Source organism: Panthera tigris, chromosome C1 (assembly GCF_018350195.1).
Source record: "Panthera tigris isolate Pti1 chromosome C1, P.tigris_Pti1_mat1.1, whole genome shotgun sequence".
NCBI lineage: Eukaryota > Metazoa > Chordata > Mammalia > Carnivora > Felidae > Panthera > Panthera tigris.
In genome coordinates this window covers 123,823-149,082 of record NC_056667.1, presented here as the reverse complement: position 1 = coordinate 149,082, position 25,260 = coordinate 123,823, and the positions used below count along the sequence as shown (strand labels likewise).

The window sequence follows — 25,260 nt, the reverse complement described above, 5'->3', positions numbered from 1 at the left end:
CCTCTGTTTGTTCTCCATATTTAAGAGTCTCTTACATTTTGTCCCCCTCCCTGTTTTTATATTATTTTTGCTTCCCTTCCCTTATGTTCATGTGTTTTGTCTCTTAAAGTCCTCATATGAGTGAAGTCATATGGTATTTGTCTTTCTCTGACTAATTTCACTTAGCATAATACCCTCTAGTTCCATCCATGTAGTTGCAAATGGCAAGATTGTATTCTTTTTGATTGCCGAGTAATACTCCATTGTATATATATCCCACATCTTCTTTATCCATTCATCCATCGATGGACATTTGGGCTCTTTCCATACTTTGGCTATTGTCGATAGTGCTGCTATAAACATTGGGGTGCATGTGTCCCTTCGAAACAGCATGCCTGTATCCCTCAGATAAATACCTAGTAGTGCAATTGCTGGGTTGTAGGGTAGTTCTATTTTTAATTTTTGAGGAACCTCCATACTGTTTTCCAGAGCGGCTGCACCAGCTTGCATTCCCACCAACAACGCAAAAGAGATCCTCTTTCTCTGCATCCTCGCCAACATCCGCTGTTGCCTGAGTTATTAATGTTAGCCTTTCTCACAGGTGTGAGGTGGTATCTCATTGTGGTTTTGATTTGTATTTCCCTGGTGATGAGTGATGCTGAGCATTTTTTTCATGTGTCAGTTGGCCATCTGGATGTCTTCTTTGGAGAAGTGTCTATTCATGTCTTTTGCCCATTTCTTCACTGGATTATTTGTTTTTTGGGTGTTGAGTTTGATAAGTTCTTATAGATTTTGGATACTAACCCTTTATCTGATATGTGATTTGGAAATATCTTCTCCCATTCTGTCGGTTGCCTTTTAGTTTTGTTGTTTCCTTCACTGTGCAGCGCTTTGTAGATTTTATTTTGATGAGGTCCCAGTAGCTCATTTTTGCTTTTGTTTCCCTTGCCTCCAGGGACATGTTGAATAAGAAGTTGCTGTGGCCAAGGTCAAAAGGGTCTTTGCCTGCTTTCTCCTCGAGGATTTTGATGGCTTCCTGTCTTACATTTAGGCCTTTTCATCCATTTTGAGTTTGTTTTATTTTTGAGTTTACCTTTTAATGAGACACAACAATCTTTGCTCTCATTCAGATCTGATTCCTTTCCCCTACCTTTCCACCTGGCCAACCACTGCTCCCTGAGACGATCATCCTGGATGACGTCTGATTAGCTAAGGGCCTTTGGTCACAGCTCGAAGGTCATGCACTGTGGAATGATGAGGGTGGGCTGCCCCCACAGACCTCCCGATGGACAGATGTTGGAAGCCCAGGCACACCATGACTTGTTGAGAAAGTGGCACAGAGCTTGTTGGTCACCGTGGCTGACCAGGAAAAGTGTTGCCAGAGACACTGGGTGGGCCAAATTTCCACTTATTGTTGAAGTCTAATTAGTTGTAAATATCTGCTGGCTGAGCTCATTAAACAGGCAGCCCCTCCTTTCCGTGCTCTGAGGGAAAAGTGCCACTCTGTTTCTCCACCCAGCACTAGGAAGGCCGAGGATCCCCTGACCTGGGCCACAACCTCACTGTCCTGGACCCCATCCCTTCTCATGCAAGAGCCTCACCACCCACTCGGTGGACACATCCCTCTCCTAGCCACAGCTCCTTGTAATGGGTGTCTAGGGAAAACAGGACTCAGTGGAGGACAGAGAGTGGAAATAAAGCTGCTATCCCCACACTGACCAGCTATCCTAGAGGGACACTCAAACAGCCCCATGTCCGGTTCTCCTCCAAACAGATTCTGGGATAGGGGTGGTCGGTCCTCCGGGAAGTCAAGAGATAGTCTGCAGATGAGAAAGATTCCTTTTGCTACAGGGATGGCCTATGGGGGGTGGGGGTGGGGGAAGAGAAGTAGAAGGCAGACCTGAGATGCAGGGGTTGTGCTAACCTGGGGAGGCAGTGACTTGGAGCCGTGGTATGGGAGGAACAAGGTGGGGGGCACTGGACTTAGTTCAAACCCACAGGAGCTGGTGAGGGCAAGGAAGAAGCACACCTGCACTCTGCCCCACATGGCCCCAAGATCCAGACACACCCTGTAATCCTATGTGGCCACCTGTGTGCTAGGGACAAGTCTCCTGAGTTCTGGACCACATGAAAACAAGGCCTGGAGTCTGCAGCGTGGAGACCCAGGGCCCGCTGTGCTGGAGGTACCGTCAAGGGGAGGAGGGGCTTGGATTGTGCCCAACCAGGCTCCCTAATGTCCCTGGCCACTAAATGACACTTTCATCCCTTCACCCCAGACCCAGCAGGGAAACAGCAGGCACCTGACCAACCCAAGGCTGATGGCGAAGGACACAAAACAGAAAATCCAATGGGATGCATCTGTGGGCCCGACCTGTTCCGCACACGCTTTCGATGGAAGAGGAAGAGGTGGGAGGGGGAAGAGAAGGAAGGAAGGACCAGCCATCGTATCCTCCCTCTCCGCAGAATTCGCCTCAGGAGACAAAGCCCTGATACCCCATGAAGTCTAGCCCTTGCCCTGAGCCACACCACACAATCCTTCACTCTACCTGGTTGGGATCTGGGCCTTGGGGCCAAAGTGGGGAGGAGGAGACTCAGGTGGGATGGTTGGGGGAGAGGCCACCAGTTCTTAGTGTTAAGAAAATTATCCTCAACTTGGAAATCAGGCACAAGGATCCTTCCTATCCTTGAAGGTCTCTCTGGAGGTGCCTTTGCTGATATCCTTGAAGTTACAAGTTAATACGGTGTAGACATCCGTCCCACCAGACACAGGGGACATCAATCCCGGAGAAACACAGTCTTGCCGCCCCATGTGACATCTGCCAGTGTTGTACTGACCTGTACTCCTCCCTCAAAGCCTCTTGGAACCTGTTGGTTTCCTCTTTGGTGAGCTAAACAGACACTGGACATGGGCTCGCTCTGCATTTGCATGGGAGTCGTGTTTGCCTTTTGGGATTTTTTTGCCTTGAAAATCATATTTTGACATCAGATATCGGAAGGTATCCCTCCATTGCTCAGATGCCAGTGGAACGGTCACCACACTGATTTTGGGAAAAGACGGTATCATTGCCTGGATGTTGGGAGATACCACCTCTGTCACTCATTCATTTGGCCAACACGTCTTTACAGAGTACAAGGCTACATGCCAGGTACTACCCTGGACAAGATGGAGCTCATGTTCTAGTGTGGTGGACAGACATCACACGGGATGGGGAGGTGCAGATGGCACACGTTGTTGACAGGGATAAGCAGGAAGGACAAAGGGCAGGAAAGGGGGGAGTGTAAGTCCTGAAGTGGGGGAGGCAGAGAGGAGATACCAAAGTGGCCTTTGAGTAAACACCTCAGGGAGGGAAGAGCTTCCCAGGCAGAGACACAGATGCTGCAAAGGCCCTGAGGCAGGAGTGTGTCTGCACATGAGCGAGGCGGTGAGGCTGGAGAGTGGATGCAGAGAAGTAGGGCATGTGGATGGCCACTGAACACACCAGGCTTTCACCATGGAGGGTCCTGGCCTGATTCCACTCAGGCCTGACAAGATCATCAGGACGGCTGCATGAAGTGAAAGACCTTGGGTCAGGAAGGGAGCTGGAGACCAATCAGGAGATTCTGTGAAAATCCAGGCAAAAGGTGACGGTGACACAGTCAGTGGCAGGAGAGCAAATGGCCAGAAGTGGCGTTCGGATATATCAGGGAGCTAGAGCTGCAGTAGGGCCTGATGGGCCAGTGTGGGGAGTGGACTCCAAGTGTTAAGCGTGACGGCAGAATGCTGGTCTGAGAATTCCAAGAAAGGTCCGATGCAGAGGAGGCAGGGAGCCTCAGTCAGGCCCAATCACCAGGCAGAGACACTGCCCGCCCCGGTTGTCTAAACAGAGAAATCAGTGTAAAGACTTATTCACAAGGCATCAGAAGCCTGAGGCTACACAGGAGAACATGAAGACACCTGCTAGTCAGTGCAGGTGAGAGGCTGGGCCGGAGAGAAGAGGCTGGGGCTGTGCAGGGTAGAGGCAGGTCAAAAGTAGTCCAGAGGGAGGTTGACCTCCTCACCTGTGCCCCTGTGGTCAGGGCCTCCTAGTGGGTGGGAACTCCATTGGGTGTGAAACTAAGAGCATCAGTCAAAATCCAACACCATAGGACACTATCAGGAACTTGGTTATGGGCATGTTGCGGTCGAAATGCCTATTAGACTTAAAATCAGGTAAAGGATACAGCCTGGGGTTCATGGGTAAGCCCAGGCTGTGGATACCAATTGGAGTGCCACCAGCAGGAGCCTCAGTGAGGTGTGCAAGGGAGTGGGGACACACAGAGAGAGTGAGGACTCATGGAGAAATCAGAAAGGCAGAAGGAGTGGCAGTGAGGCAGGAGGGCAATCAGGGGTTGACAGGTCTAAGAAGCAGTGAGGGATGTGTAGGCACCTCGTCACTACTAGATCAGCCACAGGGACATCCTGGTGACCTTGGTGAGCTTGGTGTCCATAGAGTCTTGGCAGACCGGGAGAGAGTTGGAGAGAAGGGAGGAGAGGAAATGGGTTCACGAGGTAGGTGGTCGCTCTGGGACCTTTGCCACAGAGCAGCAGCGGTAGATGGAAAGTGAGGTGGGGACCTGATAAGTTGATGCCGTGTGTGCTTTTCTAACCCTGAACAGCAAAATGGGAATGAATGCACAGGGAGAGGGATTGAGGGTGCAGAGAGAGGGGATGGTGCCAGGTACCAGCCTCGTGCAGGAAGCACCAGTACACGCAGAGCACGGGGCTCAACCAAAGGACGTGTGATCTGCAGGTCTGTGTGTCCTCAGCTCCATATCAGATGAGAGCAGGACAGGGCGGAGGCACTGTGGGAGAGAGACCAAAAGTGTGCTAGAGCTGTTCAGGAGCACGCTGGGGAGGGGCCGGGAAACGTAAGACGCCTGGGCAGCATCAGAGCCACGAGAGGCCCGTGGTCCAGAGTGTAAGGCAAGGCTGATCAGTGGCTCGGGGCCTGTCTGGCCACATGCAGCTACAGGATGTCAGAAGATTGACGTGACTGATAGAGAAACACGGCCACGGCATCTCACTCTTGAATCTGGCTGGCCTCGTGACCTGCTTCAGCTGATGAAATGTTGGCAGAAGTTTCACCGTGTGAGTTCTGTAGCCCAGGCCTCAAGAGACCCTGAGTTTCCGCTTCACCCTTCTGAAATGTTGGCCAAGCCACGTGAGGAAACTGGTCCGGCTTGGGCAGGATGGGGCCACGTGGCAGAGCGCCAGAAGCCCGGTGACCACAACCCCACGTGTCCATACATAGTGCCACTTGTATCCCCGCAGCCTAGCTGACCCTCAGCTGACAGCATGAGTGGGGCCCTGGGGAAGCCACCAGCACCGCCCAGATCCACCAACTGTGAGAAGGAACAAAGACACAAAGATAGCTGGGATTTAACATGGGTTATGGTTTGGCCAAGTGAATACGATGAAGCAGGAGGAGGGGGGTAGGGTTAGGGAGCAGGCACAGTGGCTGATCTGGAGAGTCTCTCTTGATACAGAGGAGGGAAAGGCCATCAGGGGGTGAGAAAGTACTAACCTGGGTCTTATCCAAGGACCGCAGATCTCGGCGGGGCTAAAGGGGAGTGGAGGGCATGAGCTGCAAGGTCGGGAACTCGTCAGAGAATGTGGGCCTTGAGGTTAGACTGTGGAGAGAGGCTGCGGTTGTGAGAAGGACCCTGGCCAGGGGAGCGAGTGGCCAGCTGGGAAGGTGACAGGACTGCTGAAGGGGAGGATGTACAGAAGGTTGGAGAATCCCCTGTGGATTCGGAGATCACCAGGAACTATGACAGGAGTGGTTGGGGAAAGTGACAGGGAATCAGGAGTAAAACAGGAAGGATTTTAGGGAAGCCCCCAGGCATGCAGGCAACTCCAACAAGTTAAGATCTGATGATATGAGGTTCAAATCTGGGGCTTTTGTGCTAGGAAAGAGACAGGTCTGGAAGTGCCAAAGAGGAGGCACAAGGAAGCTCACCTCTCACCAGGTGCAGCCGTCCAAGAAGAATGAACAGCAGCACCCGGGGGAGCCAGTGGGCCAGGCAGCGTCCCGTGCAGACAGAGCTTGGAGGGGCTTCTGTCACCTCCCAAATGTAGAGAGGGGTCAGGGCTCAGGTTTGGGTGAAAGCACTGATAACACCCTGACCACTCAGCGGGTACTGGGGGTCAGTGCTGTCACCCAGCGGGTGCTGGGGGGCGGTGCTGTCATTCAGCGGGTGCTGGGGGGAAGTATTTGGGAGCTGAGGGAAGGTGTGTCAGTTCCAGGTCCTGTAAGGGACGAAGATGCCCCTCTGGCCACAGAAGATGAGGGTCGTCCTGGAATGTTAAACAGCGTCCGCGGCCTGTGCTCCTGGCCTCTGCCTGGGTCCTGGGCATTATGCTTCCCTCACCTCTATCTTGCATGCTGGATCCCATCAGCCCTGGCCTCTGTCACTTTACAATTCCAGCAAACACCAATAAAAGACTCAGCCCCTAACTCCCACCTTGCAGGAGAGAAGCTGCAACAGTTTCAGCCTGGTCACTGGACAGCTCTGGTCCCAGCTGCCCGAGCCAATGGGCTGCTGTCTCTTGGCAGGAGAAGAGCGTACACGGGGCGGGGGGGGGGGGGGGGGGGGGGGGGACAGGGGCAGGTGGTGGGTCTGTGGTGTCTCTGATGTTCTGGAATCCGTGCGCCCGAGGAATGTGAGGGGCAGGGTGTAAATACAGTTGTTAACCCCATGTCAAAATTTGTGGTGGAGGGGGATGGGGGCTGTTTATCGGTAGACAGCACTTCACAGGCCCTCAAGGGACATTGGCTGCATACTGTCATGTGGAATGCTCACAGTGGCCTGTGTGAGACCTCCTGCCCACAAGGCTGGAGTCCCAGGTCTGGCCTAGAAGATACCTCTGTCTTTCCCCACAAACTCCCACACTGACTATCTTGCTTTGTCCCCCCCCCCCAACTCCGCACGACCACCAGCGGGCCCCGGCGATGCCCGCTGGACCATCAGCCACCTGGGGCTTGGCCCACTTGGGCCTGGGTACAAAAGACAGACAGCTGACCTCTGATGGCTCCAAGAAGCACCTCATCAGATGGAAAGCCGGGGCTCAAAACCACTGAGCCTCTGTAAGGGTTGGAGGGGCGCCTGGGGGGCTCAGTCAGTTAAGCATCTGACTCTTGGTTTCGGCTCAGACCTTGATCTCACATGAGATCAAGGCCTGCATCGGGCTCTGTGCTGATACAGAGCCTGCTCAGGATTTTCTCTTTCTCTCTCTCTCTCTGTCCCTCTCTTGTGCACGCCCGCGAGCTCTCTCTCACTCTTTCAAAATAAATAAATAAACTTCAAAAAATTAAGAAAGCTGAAGAAAATAGGGAATGAGGACATCGAGGAAGAGGTGGGTGGGAGGAAAGGGCCCCTCTCCCAGGGTCCAGGGCTTGGTCCATCCAGCTATCCCAGTTCCTACTACCGTAGCAAATGATCTCAAGATGTCACAGTAAACAACTGTCCTGTGAATCAAGAATTGGAACAGAGGGGGGCCTGGGGGGCTCAGTCAGGCAAACACCTGACTCCAGCTCAGGTCGTGATGACATGATTCGTGAGTCTGAGCCCCGTAGCAGGCTCTATGCTGCCAGCACAGAGCCTGCTTTGGTTCCTTTGTCCCCCTCTCTCTCTCTGCCCCTCCCCCACTTGCGCTCAGTCGCTCCCTCTCTCTCTCTCTCAAAAACAAATGAACTATTAAAAAAAGTTAAAAACAATTGGAGCAGAGCACACAGGGCAGCTGGGAAAACATAAAGTGGGTGGCATGGCAACTTCGGGTTAGGGGTTCACTCACGTGTTTGCCGAGACGACTGGGCTATTGGCTACAATACCTACGCCAGGCCTTTCCATGGGACCTCTCCTTGCGGGCTTTCCATGGCACCAGTCTGTGCTTCCTTGCAGAGGCAGTCTGAGGGACAATGGCCCAGAGAGACAAGACCATACAGATAGCGGGGGTGCGGCCCTGTGGGAAAGACACAGTGAGGAAAGTGCCGTTGGGAAAGCTCTGGCCTAGAGAGGGCTCCTGGCTGGCTGGGGCTGGGAAGGCCAAGACACAGGCCCCTGGAGACCCTGGGTGGGGGCCTGCTTCCCTCTCTGGCCAGTGTCTGAGGATGAGCCTAGGGCGTGCTCAGAGTGTAGAGAGCACTGTGGGGCACATGATGAAGCTGAGGACAGGCATCCCACTGCCTCAGTCTTCCCTCTGTCCAGTTGTCTCCACCTTCCTGGGTCTCCCCTCTACCCAGTTGTTTCCCCTGCCTCGGTCTCCCCTCATCCAGTTGTCTCCCCCTGCCTCAGTCTCCCCTCTGTCCAGTTGTCTCCCACCTGCTCCCCTGGGGAAGTAACAACAAGGTAGCTGACATGTACCCAGTTCTCTCTACGTGCTGTGCACTTTCAGAATAGGGTCTCATTCATCTTCCCAATAATCCTGGAATAAATAGAAAGATGACCCATTTTACAGGCGAGGACGCAGGTATAGGAAGGTAAGTCAGCCCATCTAACAACTAGTGAGAGAAAGAATGGCCAAAAACGTAGTTCCTCAGGCCTCTCCTTCCAGTCTGAATCCCCTGCCTATCTGGCCTCCACAGGAGGCTAGGGGCCTCCCAGAGCCCACCCACATCTGGTCCTGGAGGCAGCTTCCTCCATCACTCCTGGAAAGAGGAGGAGGCGCCAGTGGCCACCGAGGGCGCCTGAGGGCTTCTGTCCTCTGGAATCCTCATGACCTCCACCTCCTCGACAGCAAGACTAGTCTGAGCCAGGCCTGTACTGCCAGACCAATCTCGCTCCCAGGCTTTTCGTGCTAGCAGGGTGGGGGGGTGGGGTCCCCTTCGGAAGAACCCTGCCTGACCCCAGCAGCTTTCCAATGCCCCCTCCACTCCCACGTGCTCCTCTGAGGCCGGAAAGGGGAATGGGTAGCCTCATCTGGGTGCCCGTATGCGACTGTGTGGTGGGGAGAACTTTAGCTGCCCCCTGCCCCATCCCTGCACCCCAGGCCGACTGTGGGAGGCATCGGTAGAGGGCAGGGGCAATCTTTGCCTGGCACTACGCTAGAATCAGTCTCGGAATGGGACGAAGGCCTCTGGATGGGACCCCAAAGTAGGACCCCAGGAATGGGTGTTGGGTCAGGGGGCAGCACCAACAACACTCACTATGGAGACCCATAACAGTGGAGGCAACCCTTTCCAAGCTGCCATTTGGCTCACTGCCTTGCTCAGAAAAGGCCCCTGAGGCTCTCAGATCCTTCCTGGAGCCAGAAGCCTCTGCCCGCCCCTTCCCCTCCTCCCTTGGCCTCTGTGGTCCCTTTTGAATTCTAGGGATGCCACTCCCTCACCCTGGGGCCTTGCAAAGCTGCATTCTCCCCAGAAGATCCCACCTTGACGTGAGGTGAAAAGAAAGATTTCTTCTCTCCCAGCAGCCCACCCATTTCTTTCTATCACTTCCAAAGGAATGATTATTTTGCTTGCCCTGTCATCCACCAGATTAGAAGCCCCAGGATAGGCTTCCCCCACCCCAAGGGCTGGCCAGGCCCACAGTGAGCCCCAGAAATGTCTGTGGGATGGATGGCAACACTGCCATCAGGCCACAGTGGACTGGAGACTCTGAGTACTCAAAAGAGTATAGGCCAGCAATATAATTCAAAATGAAAATAATATCACAGTACCTGGCTGGCTTGGTCACTAGAGCCTGCGACTCTTGATCTCTGGTTTGTGAGTTTGAGCCTCGCCTTCGGTGTAGAGATTAAATATAAAATCTTAAAAAACCAAAAACCAAACAAAAAACAAAAACCCAAACCAGAACAAAACCCACCAAAAAAGCCCCCAAAATGAAAACAATATGGAACAGGAAGATAAACATAGTCCTGTTTTTCCCACTATATCACTTTGAAATAGCACATTTTTTTTTAAGAGAAAGAGACAATTTAAAAAAAAAATTTTTTTTTAACGTTTATTTATTTTTGAGACAGAGAGAGACAGAGCATGAACGGGGGAGGGTCACAGAGAGAGGGAGACACAGAATCTGAAACAGGCTCCAGGCTCTGAGCTGTCAGCACAGAGCCCGACGCGGGGCTCGAACCCACGGACCGTGAGATCATGACCTGAGCCGAAGTCGGACGCTTAACCGACCGAGCCACCCAGGCGCCCCAAGAGACAATTTTTTAACGTGTTATTTTAGTTTTTGAGAGACAGAAACAGAGACAGAAACAGAGTTTGAGCAGGGAAGGGGCAGAGAGAGAGAGAGAGAGAGAGAGAGAGAGAGAGAGAGAGAGAAGAGAATCAGAAGCAGGCTCCTGGCTCTGAGCCATCAGCACAGAGCCCCATGCGGGACTGGAACTCACCAAGGCGAGATCAGGACCTGAGCCGAAGTCAGACGGTCAACTGACTGAGCCCCCAGCACCCCTGAAATAAGCAGACTTTAGTAACTGTTCCTCATTTTTTGTGAGCCCTACTTTGCTGTTGGGTAATCTAGACGAATGTGACATCACCAGCCCCATGACCTCCCCTTGTCTGGGCTATCACCATGTACCTTCACCAGAGATATCACCTCTGATTATCTGGTGGCATCGCCAGCCTGACCAGGTGACATCCTTACATCTTCCTGCGTGACTGGTGACATTCCTCTACCTGCAGCAGCACCCTCATTGGTTCTATGTCACAATTTAAATGTCCCGTGACGCCACCCTGCCTGCCTCATGACTTTGGGCAGCGGACCTCTGTCCTGCCCAGTGGCTGGTGTTCACTGTGTCACAGGCCTTGAGGAGGTGTGCGGGCCGTGGGGACTCCGGGAGGCTAAGCGCGTGGCAGGTCAGATGAGACCCTAAGCCCTGGTGGGGACTGGCGATGGCGGAGGAAAACGGGAGGCCTGTGGACTAAGGCTCACCAATCCCGGGGCGGGCGGGGGTGGGGCGTCTGACCCATTTCCCCTGGAGAATTCTCCTTTCAGATTTCCCGCGCCGCCCACCGTGAACTCCGCGCCCCCCCCGCCACCCCGACTCCGCCCCGCCCGGGGAGGGGGGAGGGGCCCGCTGCCCGGGGCGGGCCGGAGAGGCCCGGCGCAGGCGTACGGCTCCGGCCGCGGCTGCAGAGGCGGGGGCAGGCGCCCTTCCCGCGTCGTCCCGGCCTAGCTGGAGGCGGGCGCGGGCAGGGCGCCTCCAGTGGCCTTTGTCGCGGGCCCGGAGCGCAGGCTTGACTGACGTTTGGCGGGGGCCGCGGCCGGGGGCGGGCGGCCCCGCGCGCAGCCCGCGAGTGTGCTGGGGGGAGCGGGGAGGGGGAGCGCAGCCGCTCATTGGCTGGCGCGAGCGTGGGAAAGAATGCGGAGCCGAGTTCACACGCCCTGCGGCCGCGCCGCCTTAAGTAGCCCGGCGGCCGGCGACGCTCCGCGCGGGCCCGGAGGCGCGGGGGCGCACCATGCCCGCGGAGACCTCGGGGAAGCCGAGAGCCTCGCCGCCGGCCGGAGCGCCGGCTAAGCCCCGGAGCGCGGCGGAACACCGAAAGGTGGGGACCTGCCGGGCGCGGGGTGGGGGGCGTGGGGTGGGGCGGACGCACGCGGGACTCAGCCACAGCCCGGCCCGCAGTCCTCCAAGCCGGTCATGGAGAAGCGGCGCCGAGCGCGCATCAACGAAAGCCTCGCGCAGCTCAAGACCCTCGTCCTGGATGCCTTCAGGAAGGATGTGAGTCGGGGTCGGGAGGTGGGATCGAGGGGCGGAGGGGGGGGGGCGGGTGCCGGGAGCCTCGGCGCGCCGCCGTGTTGCCAGCCGCCCACACCGTCCCTGTCCCCAGAGCGCCCGCCATTCGAAGCTGGAGAAAGCGGACATCCTGGAGATGACCGTGAGGCACTTGCAGAGCCTGCGACGCGTACAGGTGACAGGTGAGGCGCGGGCGGGGCGCGGGAGGGGGAGGTGACGGGAGGCGCTCAGGGCCACCGCGGCGGGAACCGACCGCCTGTCCCCTGCCGCCCCCGCAGCTGCGCTCGGCGCTGACCCCGCCATCCTGGGCAAGTACCGCGCCGGCTTCAACGAGTGTCTGGCGGAGGTGAATCGCTTCTTGGCCGGCTGCGAGGGCGTCCCGGCTGACGTGCGTTCTCGCCTGCTGGGCCACCTGGCGGCCTGCCTGCGCCAGCTGGGGCCCTCGCGCCGCCCGGTCCCCCCGGCCCAGGTCTACGGCTGCCCGCCGCTCGCGGCCTTTGACGGTCCCTTCTTCCCCCTGCCGCGCCCCGGGTCGGTCTTGGCGCTGCGGCTCCCGCCGGGCCTGACCGGGGCGCCCCTCGCCGCCCCCAGGGCTGGCCTGCAGGGCCGGGGCGCGCCCTGGAGGCCGTGGCTGCGGTGAGGACTGTAGCGGAAGCTGCACCCCGTTCTAGGGCCGCGGCCTTTGCCGGGAGTGGACCAGAGAGTATTTGTTTCCAGGGCCCACGTTGAGAGAGTTTTTATCTTTTTTTGTCCTTGTGAAGAGTCTAGTCTGACGTCTCTTTAAGCGCTTAGCTGGGGGTGGGGGCGGTCTGCTGGTTACTTTGCGCTGGACTTCCGGGGCGGGACTTCGGGTGGCTCTTCCCCACAGTCTGCACCCTCGGGTCGGCCCTTCCCTTCTTCCCTTCCCGCCCCCCCCCCCTCCCCCCCCCCCCCCCCCCCCCCCCCCCCCCCGCCCAGCCTGGCTGGTGCGCCTGCGAAGGTTCAGAGGCCAGCGACCCTCCAGGGGAGGGGGGGGGGGTGAGAGGCCCCCTCAGGAGGCTCAGGCGGCAAGGTGACAGTCATCACGTTTCCCAGAATGTATCCCAGCGTGGGAAAGCAGTTGTGCAGCGTCTTTGGGCAAGATGTTTGTTTGTTTGTTTTTGTTTTTTTAAGGTACTTTACCCCACTCCCACTTCTGTGGACCTTGGAAGGTGGAGACATAGTCACACACTTGTCTTGGGCAGCTGAGCTGTGGCCAGAGCCAAAAGCTTGCCCTGAAGCTTCAGCACTGGCCTGGTCCACTTCCTACTTTGTTCTCTTGGTTCCTTCAACACAAAGCTCCCAGGACTGAGTCAGCCCCAAGGCAGCATCTGCCCAGGAGAGGGTGTCTGAGTCCTGGGGACAAGGAACTGGGGCAAGACTGGCAAAGAACACTTAGTGCCAGCGGTGGGAGGGGGAGGGGTACTCCCCCACCAGAGTGCAGTCTTGACGTGTGCCCTGGGAGGGGAGGTCTCTGCTAGTGGGAGAAGACTGGAGGGTGGTCCTGCCCATGCCTTTTTCCTGAGTACCTACTGTGTCAGCCACACAGTGCCAGGCAGTGATACTAGGCAGCATTGGACATCAGCCCTGGAGTCACTGTCCCGCGGTCCCAGGTCTTCCTGAGCTGCTGCAGGGGGCTGTCCTCCAGGTGCAACGAGGGGGTGTTCTGAGCCACATAAGCTGAGACTGGAGTGTCTCACCCTGAGCCCATCTGAGGCTGAGCCAAGATTCATTTCCCAACTGCAGCCGAGTTCATCAGATGGTTGCCTGCCTCCTGCTTGGCCAGGGCTCTTCAGGGAGAAAGGGTGGGTCACTGACAGAGGTTAGTCTGCTGCTCCTCCAGTGGTCTCCGTGGCCGTGTCGTAGGCGGGAATCACCTGGTTCTCCTACACTCAGCCATGCTCACCTGTCAGGGACTTCCAAGTCCCCACCAAGCCTGTCATCCCTGCCCTCTGGCTGCTTTGCCCATCTCCCTGAGAGTCAAGGACCTGGGTCAGTGGTGCTAGATGGTGGCAGCCACGTGGGCCTTGGAGATACACACATTCAATGATTCTGGCCCTGGGGGAACCTCAAAGTAGTCCCTCTGTCTCGGAGCTGCAGCTCTGGCAGGGCTGTGGGAAAGAACAGTTGAACAAGGCCTGGGAAGCCCTCTTTGGCAAGAGACCTGCCCAGGGTCTATTGCTGGAGCAGGGAGCTCAGCTTGGTTGGGGGAGAGCAGTTGCTCAGGGAGGGCCTCAGTGCAGAAGAGGGGTGGGGTGGGGATGTGAAGCCTGGTGGGGGGGGAGGGCTGGAGGGTGGGTAGAGTTTGTACAAAGCAGGGGCCCACACACCCTGCAGGAAAGAGAGGATCCTCCCTACCTGTGTGGCCAAATGAAAAAGAGCCACCTGGGGAAATCACCTGGAACTTGGGGCTGTCATGCTCTCCCTCCTCCCATAAAAGGGCAGTGATAACTCTAGACCAGATCCCTGGTGTCCCATTTCCTGCCTGCCTTACTCCCTGTCCTTCCCACCCCCTGCACCCCCATGCTACCTTTACTTCCTGTTTCTGGTAATGTCTTAACGCTGTTGCCAAAGGGAGATTTGCAGTGAGGACCCTCCAAGGGTCTCTCAGGCTCTGTCGGGGACCACACACAGTTCCTCAGCCACACAGGCGCCTTCTGATCTCTGTGTCTTTGAGCTCAGCCTCCTGGCTGGAATTCTCTCCCCACTTTCCCACTGGTCTCCGTGGGCTCCAGAGGCCAGGGCCATGTCTGTGTCAACCACCTTTGTCCTCACAGCTGCTTGGAATGGCTCAATTCATACTGACTTGATTCATTTGGATGGAGTCAGGAGCTTTGAGAAGAGTGTCTTTTGTTATTTTTGAGGTATAGGTGATGTACAATGTTACATTAATTTCAGGGGTACAACATAGTGGTTCAACAATTCCATACGGCGATCGCTGTGATTGGAGTAGCCACCGTCTGTCAGGGTACAAAGTTATTACAGTATTATTGAGCATATTCCCTGTGCTGTACTTTTCATCGTGACTTATTTATTTTACTTTATTTAACAATTTTTTTTAATTTATGAAGTTTATTTATTTTGGGAGAGAGAGAGAGCAGGGGAGGCGCAGAGAGAGAGGGAGAGAATCCCCGCAGGCTCTGCATTGCCAGCGCAGAGCCCGATGCAGGGCTCGAACCCACGAAACAACGAGATCATGACCTAAGCCGAAACCAAGAGTCAGACGCTTAACCGACTGAGCCACCCAGCTGCCCCAATTAAAAAAAAAAATTTAAATGTGTATTTTACTTATTTTGAGAGGGAGTGTGAGCAGGGGAGGGGCAAACATGGAGGGAAAGAGAGAATCCCAGAGCAGGCTCCTTATGGTTGGTGCAGAGCCCGATGTGGGACTCAAACTCACGAACTGCAGGATCATGATCTGAACAGACAAGAGTCAGACACTTAACCGACTGAGCCACCCAGGCACCCCGGTGACTTATTTATTATATAACTGGAAATTTGTACCTCTTAATCCCCATTGCCTGTTTCACATAGCCCCCCACCCACCTTCCCTCTGACAACCACCAGTTTGTTTCTCTGTATTTGAATCTGTTTTTTAAAAGATTTTATTTTTTAAGTAATCGCTACACCAAATATGGGGCTTGAACTCACAACCCCGAGATCAAGAGTAGCGTGCTCCGATTAAGTCAGCCAGGTGCCCCAAGAGTCTATTTTTTGATCATTTGTCTTGTTTTTTAGATTCCACCTGCAAGTGAAAGCACATGGTATTTATCTTTTTCTGTCTGACTCATTTCACTTAGCACAATACCTTCTGGGTCTATCTGTGTTGTCACAAATGGCAAGATCTCCTTCTTTTTTATAGCTGAGAGGGGTGTCATTCTTGCTTAGATTCGGGAGGTCTGAGCAAGCACGGCTCAGGCTGAAGCTGGCCCCCTCCCCAGCCTGCCCCTTCTCAGCAGCTGAGGGCACCTGGTTCTCAGGAACAGCATCCTTGCCTCCAGCTGTGGAGAGCATCCCACCCCTCCCCACGCCCAGCCTGGACACCAGCCCAGTCCAGCAGACCCCCTCCAGCAGTTTCTACAAGGCCTCAGTGGGAGGAGTTATGGCCCCAGGTTTGCAGTAATCCCTCCCTCATCAGGGGTTCTCCTTCCCACACTCCCCACTCTTCCACCCATTTCTGCCCCCTCCACCCCCACCCCCCCACCCCCCCAGCCCCCAGATGGGCTCTTGGTTATTCCTTTGACTCCAGCCTCCTACCCACCCAGCCAGCTATTTCTGTCTCAGCGTTTGTCTTGCAGACACTTAGGAAGCACCGTCTCCTGGCCAGGCTGTGTGGTAGGAGTGGGGGAGGGGTACGGACCTCCTCCTCCTGGGTCGGTTCCCTTCCATAAGCAGGCAGAGTCTCATTCAGTATCTGCGTTTCCTTCCAGCCCAGTTCCTGGCAAGGATCAAGGGTCAATAAATGTGTGCTGAATCCATATGCACAGTCAGCAGAATTGCCTGCCTCTGTGGGTGTGGGAGCCCTGTTTATCCGGGTCCCTTCTGCCTGTGGGACCAATCGATGACAGCAAATCCTAGGTTTTTGGAATTTGGAGAATCAGTCCCTATGGTGACAGAAGAACAGGTCCACGAAACTGCAGTCAGTTGGAAATTCAGAGCAGGGGAGGGGCTGGGCTGTTTGGAGCCCTGATTTGTGAGAGGTGAGGCCTTAGCTCTGGCGCCAAAGCTGCAGTGGCCGCCCTGATTGTCTCCAGGCCCCGGCAGCCTCCTCCCATCACCTGGCAAGCTCTGCCTCACTCTGACTCCAGGACCTGCTCCTTTCCAGAGGAGAAAGCTGAGCTGAAAGTTCCCACAGCTGTGTCTGGAGTCTGCTCCCCAGACTGTACCCATCCTGGGATGTACCGTGGTCAAGGAAAAAGGCCTTGGAGTCGACCACTTCCTGAAAGGCCACCGGTGGTCCCCTCCTGGTTTGCAGCCTTGTGAATGTGACCAATAAGGTCCTGCAGAAGTGACGGGATGTCTCTTTAAGGTTAGGCTGCAGGTACATCTTGTTCCGTGCCTGCCATATTCACTCTGGGGGAGGCCAGCTGTCCTTTACTGTGGAGAGGCCAACACAGTGTGGACCTGAGTGAGAGTGAGTTTAGAAGTAGGTTCTCCAGCCCCTCGAGGCTTCAGGTGAGATCCCAGCCACTTTCAACATCTTGACAACAACTTAATGAGATCCTGAGCCAGAACCACCCAGCTGAGCAGCTCCTGGACTCCTGTCTCTCAGAAACTGTGTGACGTGTCGTTTTAAGCTATTATACTTTAATTTGTTATGTGGCAGTAAGTAACAATAAGTTGTACATAAAATAAATAATAGCAATAAACAGCTAACGTACCCACGGTCACCTGACAAGTCCCCCCCACCTGCCTTCCTGACAATGGAATGGTGGAAGAGGTTGGGTGGGGGTGAGGACTGGACTTTTGGGGAGAGTAACCCCAGAAATAGTCCCTACAGCTGTGGTCATAAGCAGGGGGTGGATTGATTCTGCTTTTGGCCAGTCTGGCTTTGATCTGGAAGCAGTTCCTAGCAAGCCCCGAGTGGATGGGTACAGTGACAGGTCCAGGGCCCTGCCATGGTGCTGACCAGCCACAGGCCGGGTCCACCCCTGAGGGATCCAGGTGAGACTGGGGATCGTTTCTGTGGTGTAAGTGATAGGGCACCCTGAGTCAGAGCATGGAATTGGGGATTCACAGGCTACAGGTCTCCAGTAGATGAGGGAGGCTTCATGCTAGAGCCACAGCGCGTACCACCCTGGATGGGCAGCTGGCCCTGTCCCCCCGGCACAGACCCTGTGACACTCAGGCCACACTGCGCTTCTCCTCGGTGGGGTGCCTCAATTCTTTTGGCAGCCTGGTAACCATGGTTACCAAAAAGTACCTGGTTGCTGCTGCCTCGAAGGTGTTTCCTCCTGGTGTCCCACCTGACGCCCGCCTACCTGGTCGCTTTGGGCTCATTTCCTGGGCCTCCACAGTCAGGAGTCTTAATGTCTGTGTGGGGAGATAGGGGCTCAGCGAGGAGTAGAAAGTCAGTGTTGGACGCTTGAAGCCCTGGGCTTGGTCCTCATCAAGCCCTGACCTTAATGTAACGGAGGTTCACACACCTGAGCCAGCAGGAACATCCTACCCAGTGGGCCAGGAGGGGGAACCTCCCTGCAGCTGTTGTGCCGGCCAGAGGCTGGTGGAGAGGAACGCTTCTCCAGCTCTGCCTCTCCCCGCACTCACGGTCCCCCCAGCATCCTTTGCCCTGTTTATTTTTTAATGTTTATTTATTGTGTGAGAGAGAGAGAGTGGGGAAGGGGCAGAGGGAGAGGGAGAATCTCAAGCAGACTCCATGCTGTCGGCGCAGAGCCTGACGGCAGGGCTCGATCCCACAAACTGTGACCTCGAACTAACAACAAAAAAAGTGCCCGGGAGCCAAAATCAAGTCGGGCGCTTAACCGGCCGAGCTAGGCCCTGCCACGCCCTGTTTAGCACAGTGAGGGGGAGCTCAGCAGCCCTGGATGTAGGGAGGTGGCAGTGTCCATCCCAGCCCCCACGCTCACCCCCCAACTCGTGCCAAACACTCACACCCAGAGAGCTGGGGGCTGACTGGACTCCCTTCTCATTGTTCTTTGAGGCCGCGGGCCCTGCAGTGGGTGCCCTGGACCTCAGCTCTGCTGCCAGTCTAGGGTCAGGAAAAGTGTCCCGTATGTAAGTTCTGGCCGAGCTTCTTTCTGTACGTTGAGACCAGCTCTGAATGCAATGCTGGGGTGGGGCAGGCCATCATCTGGCTGCGTGAGCAAGCAATTTCCTTCTCTCCTTTTCTGCTTTGGGAAAAGGGAAAGTTCCATGAATTGGCTCTAGGAGTTTGGTTTGTAAAATTAAGAGGTAAGGGTCACATGCCAGGATCTGAGCTGGCCAGTCTGCCCACTTAGAGCTGGCAATCTTTGGGCAGACTTTTCCTGGAAGAGGGCCCTCACCAAAACCAGACCCCCTTTGGCACCCTGATCTCGGACTTCCAGGTTCCAGACCTATGTTTCTGTGGTGGATAAGCCACCTAGCCTGTGGTCCCCAGAGGATTAGACACCAGAGCTAACTGTTACCAAGTAGACTGGTGGCAGGAGGCCGTTGCTGACTTTCCAGAAGTCGCTGGGTGAATGCCTGCCCCTCTGAAGACAGAAACTAAGGTTCAGGTGTCTAGGCTAATGCTCTTTTGTGTGGGTGGCTCCTCCCTGGCACTACGGTACACAGAAGGACCCCCCCCCCCGCAGAGGGCACACACGGGGTCCTTCCCTGGCACACAGGCACAGACAGTTGGGAGGGTGGGGCCTGAGGAGCCATGGGCTTCCCCCCAACCCCCATGAGCCTCATCACCTGCCTCCAATCTGACCTTTTCCCCAAAAGCAGCAAGGCAGCTTCCTCCTGGGTGGGGAGACCTGCCTGCCCAGCATGAGCCCCAGAACCCTGGGGAATGTCTGGGCCAACCCCGTCTGGAGCTTGGGAGGGTTGTGTGAAATGAACGAAATAATGCTAGAATGTTCCAGTCCCCAAGAAGTTCTTAGGGCTGGCAGCTGTGACTGCACGGCCTGTGGCTGCAACTGCGTGTGCACGTGTAACTGGGCTGTGGGTTTCTTGGCTGCCATCCACTGGAGTCTGGGGGGCACAGTCCCCTCAGACCTGTGATGTGATGTCGGGGGAAGTTTGGAGAAGGGAAGGTGGGGGGGGGGGGAAGCAGTTACCTGCTGTTCCTAGAGCAGCACCTGCCTCTGGGCTTCCAGGGATTGTCCCGCCTAGAACTGGGCTCCACCCGGGCGGGTGACTGAGGGGGACAGACATGCAGTGCCAGAGACACACGGTCCCATGGTCAGAGCTAGAGACCGAGTTACATAGAGATAGAGACCCCTTCAGAGGTGGCCAAGGCCTTTCCCACAAAGACATACAGACTCAGACCTTCTCTCCCATGTCCTTGAACTTCCTTCAGTGTGCTCTGTGTTTGGGAAGGCCACAGACGTGCATCCCACACCCACAATCTCTGGGTGGGGCACCCCCTCAAGGTCTTGTCAGCACAGGAGTGGTTCAGGGAAGGCTTCTAGCACAGACTGATACTGAATTTTATTTCTGCTGTCACTTCATTGTGTGACCTTGGGCAAGTTACAGAATCTCACATGTAAAATAAGGTTAGTAATAGTACCTCCCTGGTAGTGCTGTGTGGTTGAAGGGATTAAGTGAATAATCTGCATAATGACAGTTGTTTCCAGCAAAGATGGAGTAGCAGGGACCAGGTTTACTTTCTTGCCTGAAACAACTAAAAACTGGACAAAATATATGAAATAGTAGGCTTTTCCCTCAGTAGGGTCCCTGAGAAGTGAGAAACCAGTGAAGTGAGCCCTGTGTTGCCCCAGCTGTCAGAAGACGGTGTTTAGGCCTTGACCTCAGGGAGGGGAAGCCAGGCAGAGCTTAGCAGACTTCCTGAGTCCAGGAGGCAGAGCTGACAGGGTGGGGCTGGGGGGACCACTGCAGCTGGAGTCCTGTGACAGAGTGTCAGCAAGGAGAGAGAGGCCACAGAGGGGACTCCAGAGACATGCAGAGGGTCTCCCTGAAGGCTGATTGGATCACACTGGGAGGAAACTCCTTGAGGCCAGGAAAGGAGCCACCAGAAACGATTAGAGAGAAAAATCCTCTGAGTTTACCCAGGCTCATCTCTAGCCAGATTGGAAAAGCCCGTAATTCATAGGGCACATGGTAGAGTATTCAGAAGGACTTGTTCCAGTAGTGAGGGACAATTAGCCTTACGGTGAGTGCTGTTCCTAATAAAGTTTATGAACAAGGCCCCAGGGGATCAAGCTGTCTCCAGACAAAGCCCCAGAACAAAGCCCAGGAATATTTATTGGAACACAGAAATATCCAGCACCCAACAATTACTATTCATGATGTCTGGCAGCCAGTAAAAAATTACCAGGCGTACAAGGAAGCAGGACAATATGACCCATGATAGGAGAAAAATCGATCAATTGAAGTAAAGCAGAAATGTCACAGGTAATGGAAACAGTAGACAAAGACATTAAAAGTGTTGTTACAGTGATACTTCATATGTTCAAGAAGCTACAGGAAAGACCGAAGGTTTGAGAGACCTTCATAGAAACCCACTGAGCTTCTAGACATGGGTGTGATGGCAGATTAGACATTGAGGAGGAAAATACTGGTAATAGTGAACTGCAAGTATACCCATAAAATCTATTCAAAGTGAAAGAGACTTAAAAAGTGGAAAAGAAGCAAAGACAAGAAAAGCACATTAGTTAGTTGTGGGACAACTTGAAGTGGCTTAATATACATGTAATTGGAGTCCCAGAAGGAGGAGGAAGGGGAGGCAAAACAACAACAACAACAAAAACACTGAGAAATAATGAATAGAATTTTTCCAATATTGATGTCAACTATAAACCCACAGATCCAAGAAGCTCATTGAAACTCAAGCCTAAGAAATTTGAAGAAAACTACGTCAAGGAGGCACATAATCAAACTGCCGCGATACGGGGATAAAACAATGGTGTCCATTCTTGCCGCTTCTGTCCGGCGGTGTAGGGAGTTCAAGCCAATGAGGCAAGGAAATGAAATAGAAGTCACCCATACTGGAAAGGAAGAAGTAAAACTGCCTGTGTTCAAGTGACATGATCTTATATGCAAAGAAATCCACTAGGAAAACTATCGAAACTAATACATGAATTAAGTGAGGTTGCAGGGTGCAAAATAGATATTTTAAAAATCAGTGGTATTTCCAAACACTGGCATCTAATACTTTTGAAAATGAAATTAAGAAATCTTTCACTAATAATAACATCAAAAAGAATAAAATACTTAGGAATATATTTAATAAAAGAAGTGCAAAACTCAGGCTTTAAAACAACAGAACATTTACTGAAAGAGAGTAAAGAAGTTCTAAATAAATGAAAAGGTATGGATCAGAAGATTAAACATTGTTCAGGTATTGATACTTCACAGGGGTGCCTGGGTGGCTTAGACAATTGAACATCTGGCCCTTCATCTCAGCTCAGGTCATGATCTCATGGTTTATGGGTTCCAAGCCGCCGCGTCAAGCTCCGTGTCTCTGCTTCTCTCTCTCTCTCTCTCTCTCTCTCTCTCTCTCTCTCTCTCTCTCGCTTTCTCAAAATACATAAACTTAAAAAAAAGATGCTAATACTTTACAAACAGGCCTTCGGTTTTAATGCAGTCTCTAACAAGGTTTTAGTTAAGATTTTTGCAGAAACAGACAAGCTGAATTTCCAAATTCATATGGAAATTTAAGCAACCCTGAATATCCAAAATGGTCTTGAAAAAGCAAAGCAAAGTTGGAGGGTTCAAACTTCCTGATTTCAAAACTTATTACAAAGCAATAATAATTAAGACAGTGTGGAACTAGCATGAGGTTAAGCATAGTGACTGGTGGAATAGAACTGAGAGTTCAGAAATAAGCCGTCATATTTACAGTCAGTTCATTTTCAACAAGAATGTCAGGACAACCTAATGTGGGAGGAGTCATTTCAACAAATGTTGGGACATCTGATCAGCCATTCCCTTCCTCACACCATACACAGAAATTAACTCAAAGCAGATACTACACATAAATGTAAGAGCTAAAACTTTCATAAAATTTTTAGAAGAAAATGATCTTGGGTGATGAAGAGCCTTAAGCAAAGCCTTTTTAGGCATGATACTAAAAGCATAAGTGACAAAAGAAAAAGGATAAATTGAACTTTGTAAAAATTAAAACTTGTGCCTCAACAGGCATTATCCAAAAAAAATTGAAAGACAGAGGAGAAAAACAATGCAAAACATGCATATAATATATAAATATGTATTAATAGGTATTATATATATATATATAATATATAGATAACTCTCAACTCAATAATAAAAAGACAACCCAACTAAAAAAAAAATGGGTGAAAAATCTGAACAGACATTTCTCCAAAGATATATAAATGGCCAACAAACACCTGAAAAGCCACTCAGCATCATAGCCATCATGGAAATTTAAATCAAAACCACAATGAGATACCACTTCACACCCACCAGGATAGGTATAATTAAAAAGGGGCGTCTGGGTGGCTCAGTCGGTTGAGTGACTCTTGATTTCAGCTCAGGTCACGAGCCCAGGGTCCTAAGATTGAGCCCTGCGTTGGGCTTTGCACTGAGCTCTGAGCCTGCCTAAAATTCTCTCTCACCCTCTGCCCCTCTCCCCCACTGGTGCTCTCTCTCTCTCCCTCTAAAAAAAAAAAAAAAAAAGGCTGGCCCCGTCAGTACAGCATATGACTCTTGATCTCAGGGTCATGAGTGAGAGTCCCACATTGGGTATAGAGATTATTATTTACTTATTTTTTTCATGTTTATGTATTTTTGAGTGAGAGAGACACACACACAGAACTCCAGGCTCCAGGCTCTGAGCTGTCAGCACAGAACCCGATGCAGGGCTCGAACTCACGAACTGCGAAATCATGACCTGAGCTGAAGTCGTACGCTTAACCGACTGAGCTACCTAGGTGCCCAAGATCACTGTGAAAAATAATAAAATAAAATTAAAAAAAAATTTAAAGTACAGATGGGGGTGTTAGCAAACTTGTGGAGAAATTAGAACACTTTTACATTGTTGATAAGAATGTAAAATGGTGCAGCCATTTTATTTATTTGATATTTTCTTTTTTCAATTTATTTTTTATTTTTATGGCTCAAGCTCAGTTAGTTTTTTGTTTTTTATCCAAGTTAGTTAACATGCAGTATAATAATGATTTCAGGAATAGCATTTAGCGATTCATCACTTATGTATAACACCCAGTGCTCATCCTGACAAGTGCCCTCCTTAATGCCCATCCCCCTTCTAGCCCATCCCCCCACCCAGTGCCCCTCCAGCAGCCCTTAGTTTGTTCTCTGTATTTAAGAGTCTCTTATGGTTTGTCTCCCTCTCTGTTTTTATCTTATTTTTGCCTCTCTTCCCCTATATTCATGTTTTGTTTCTTAAATTCCACATATGAGTAAAATCATATATTTATCTTTCTCTGACTGACTTATTTCCATTAGCGTAATAGTTCTAGACAGTGTCACCTAACTATAGTTACCAAATCCAGATTGATGGTTACCTTGGGAGTAGGGGAAGGAGGTATCACCAAGAGCATAGGAACCTTTAGGGGTGATGAGCATGTTCACTCTCTGGATTATGGTGATGGCTTCCTGGGCATCACAAATGTCAAAACTTAGCAAATTTTACACTCAAATATGTGCAGTTTATTGTATGTAAGTTATACCTCAATAAAACTATTTTTTAAAAAGTTAAAAGCTCATAATTTGTGTAAAGCGTTTACGACTGCTTGGCACGTGGGGTGTCTGGCTGGCTCATTTGGTAGAGCATGGGAATCTTGATCTCAGGATCTCAGCCTCGTGAGTTCAAGCCCCGTGTTGGGAGTGGAGTCTACTTAAAATAAAACTTAAAGAAAAGAGAAAGACTCCTTGGCACATAATAGCTACTCATCGAAATTGGCTTACTTTTACTGTCTCAAGTTCAAGGGCTCAAGGGGACTACATGGCTTCAGGAAAGGGAGCCTAGCGTCCCCCAAGTGTCCATTCCCTCAGACCTGGGTAAGGGCCGGAAGGGCTGAGCTCTGTCTGCTTCCGGTGGAACTCTGGTGCCCTCATGTGGTCCCTGGGGGTACAGCAGGCTGCCCTCTACTTCCCTCTCCCTGCACCTTTCCCCCTGCTTGGGCCCATGCTCCCGGCTCCATGGAATGTGTGTCTGACTGCCCATCTATCCATCACCTGTTCCCCCTGGCCCAGGTCTCCACCAAGACTTAACATCCACTGTGGAACATATCCTGATGTGCTATAGAGCTCTGCCTGGTTTCCTCATCCTACAGCAGACATCCCTCCACTGCCCCCCACGATGAGGTCCTCCAAGATTGGGTGGGAGAGGAGGAAAGGAAAGCCTCTGGGGAGAGCTCAGTCCTCACATGGCCTCACCCTAGTCCCCCTGCTCCCTCCCCGCAGTCTCAGAGCTGGTCTCCCTGCCTCTCCCAGGGCAGCCAGGGCAATTGTTAAAAAGCCCCTGTCCCAAACCCTCCAAACCTCCTCACCTTATGGGGCTCCAACCCCATGTGGGGCTGTGCTGCTTTGCCCCTGTAGACAGATAAACCCACACACGTGTGCCACCCAAGCCTTGACATGGCACTGGGCCAACTAGGTGTCCGCACGGAAACAAAAAAGTGTGGCAGGACCTCCCATCAATACCAGGTGGGTTGCAGATACAATTTGAAAGCTAAAAGGCAAAGCTTTAACAAAATATACAAGGACACCTTTATGAAGTCTTTATGACTTTGGGGCAGGCAAAGTTTCTTTAAAAGAACAGAAATGGTGATACCGTAAAGGAAGCTGTTGATCACTTGCACCATATTACAATTTAAAACTGTTTACCAAAAGGCACTGTTAAGAGAGTGAGAATGTGAGACTGAGGGAAGGTATTGATAATACAGACAGCAGTGAGGAGTTCTCGTCCAGAG

General features: G+C 52.8%; 1 protein-coding gene and 1 long non-coding RNA gene across 2 annotated transcripts; one reads left to right on the top strand and one right to left on the bottom strand.

Annotated features, from left to right (window-relative positions):
• Window positions 1–1,021: 1,021 nt before the first annotated feature.
• Window positions 1,022–9,697, bottom strand: LOC122241106. The gene is made up of 5 exons (XR_006221074.1): window positions 9,656–9,697; window positions 8,362–8,422; window positions 7,793–7,960; window positions 5,523–5,628; window positions 1,022–5,340 (listed from the first exon to the last, which is right to left on the bottom strand). It is a non-coding gene; the product is annotated as an uncharacterized LOC122241106 (long non-coding RNA).
• Window positions 9,698–10,676: 979 nt separating this feature from the next.
• On the top strand, window positions 10,677–12,433 carry HES4 (hes family bHLH transcription factor 4). The gene is made up of 5 exons (XM_042995734.1): window positions 10,677–10,796; window positions 11,347–11,486; window positions 11,567–11,662; window positions 11,772–11,859; window positions 11,956–12,433. Exons 1-5 carry the CDS (start codon window positions 10,685–10,687, stop codon window positions 12,315–12,317), a joined length of 798 nt encoding a protein of 265 aa, XP_042851668.1. The 5' UTR covers window positions 10,677–10,684; the 3' UTR covers window positions 12,318–12,433.
• Window positions 12,434–25,260: the final 12,827 nt, after the last annotated feature.

Bases quoted from the DNA above. Each gene is read 5' to 3' on its own strand.
- HES4 (XM_042995734.1), top strand. From the start codon at position 10,685: ATGACTTTGGGCAGCGGACCTCTGTCCTGCCCAGTGGCTGGTGTTCAC. The intron at 11,487-11,566 runs GTGGGGACCTGC...CCCGGCCCGCAG, and splicing joins GCGCGGCGGAACACCGAAAG to TCCTCCAAGCCGGTCATGGA. The intron at 11,860-11,955 runs GTGAGGCGCGGG...CCGCCCCCGCAG, and splicing joins GCGACGCGTACAGGTGACAG to CTGCGCTCGGCGCTGACCCC.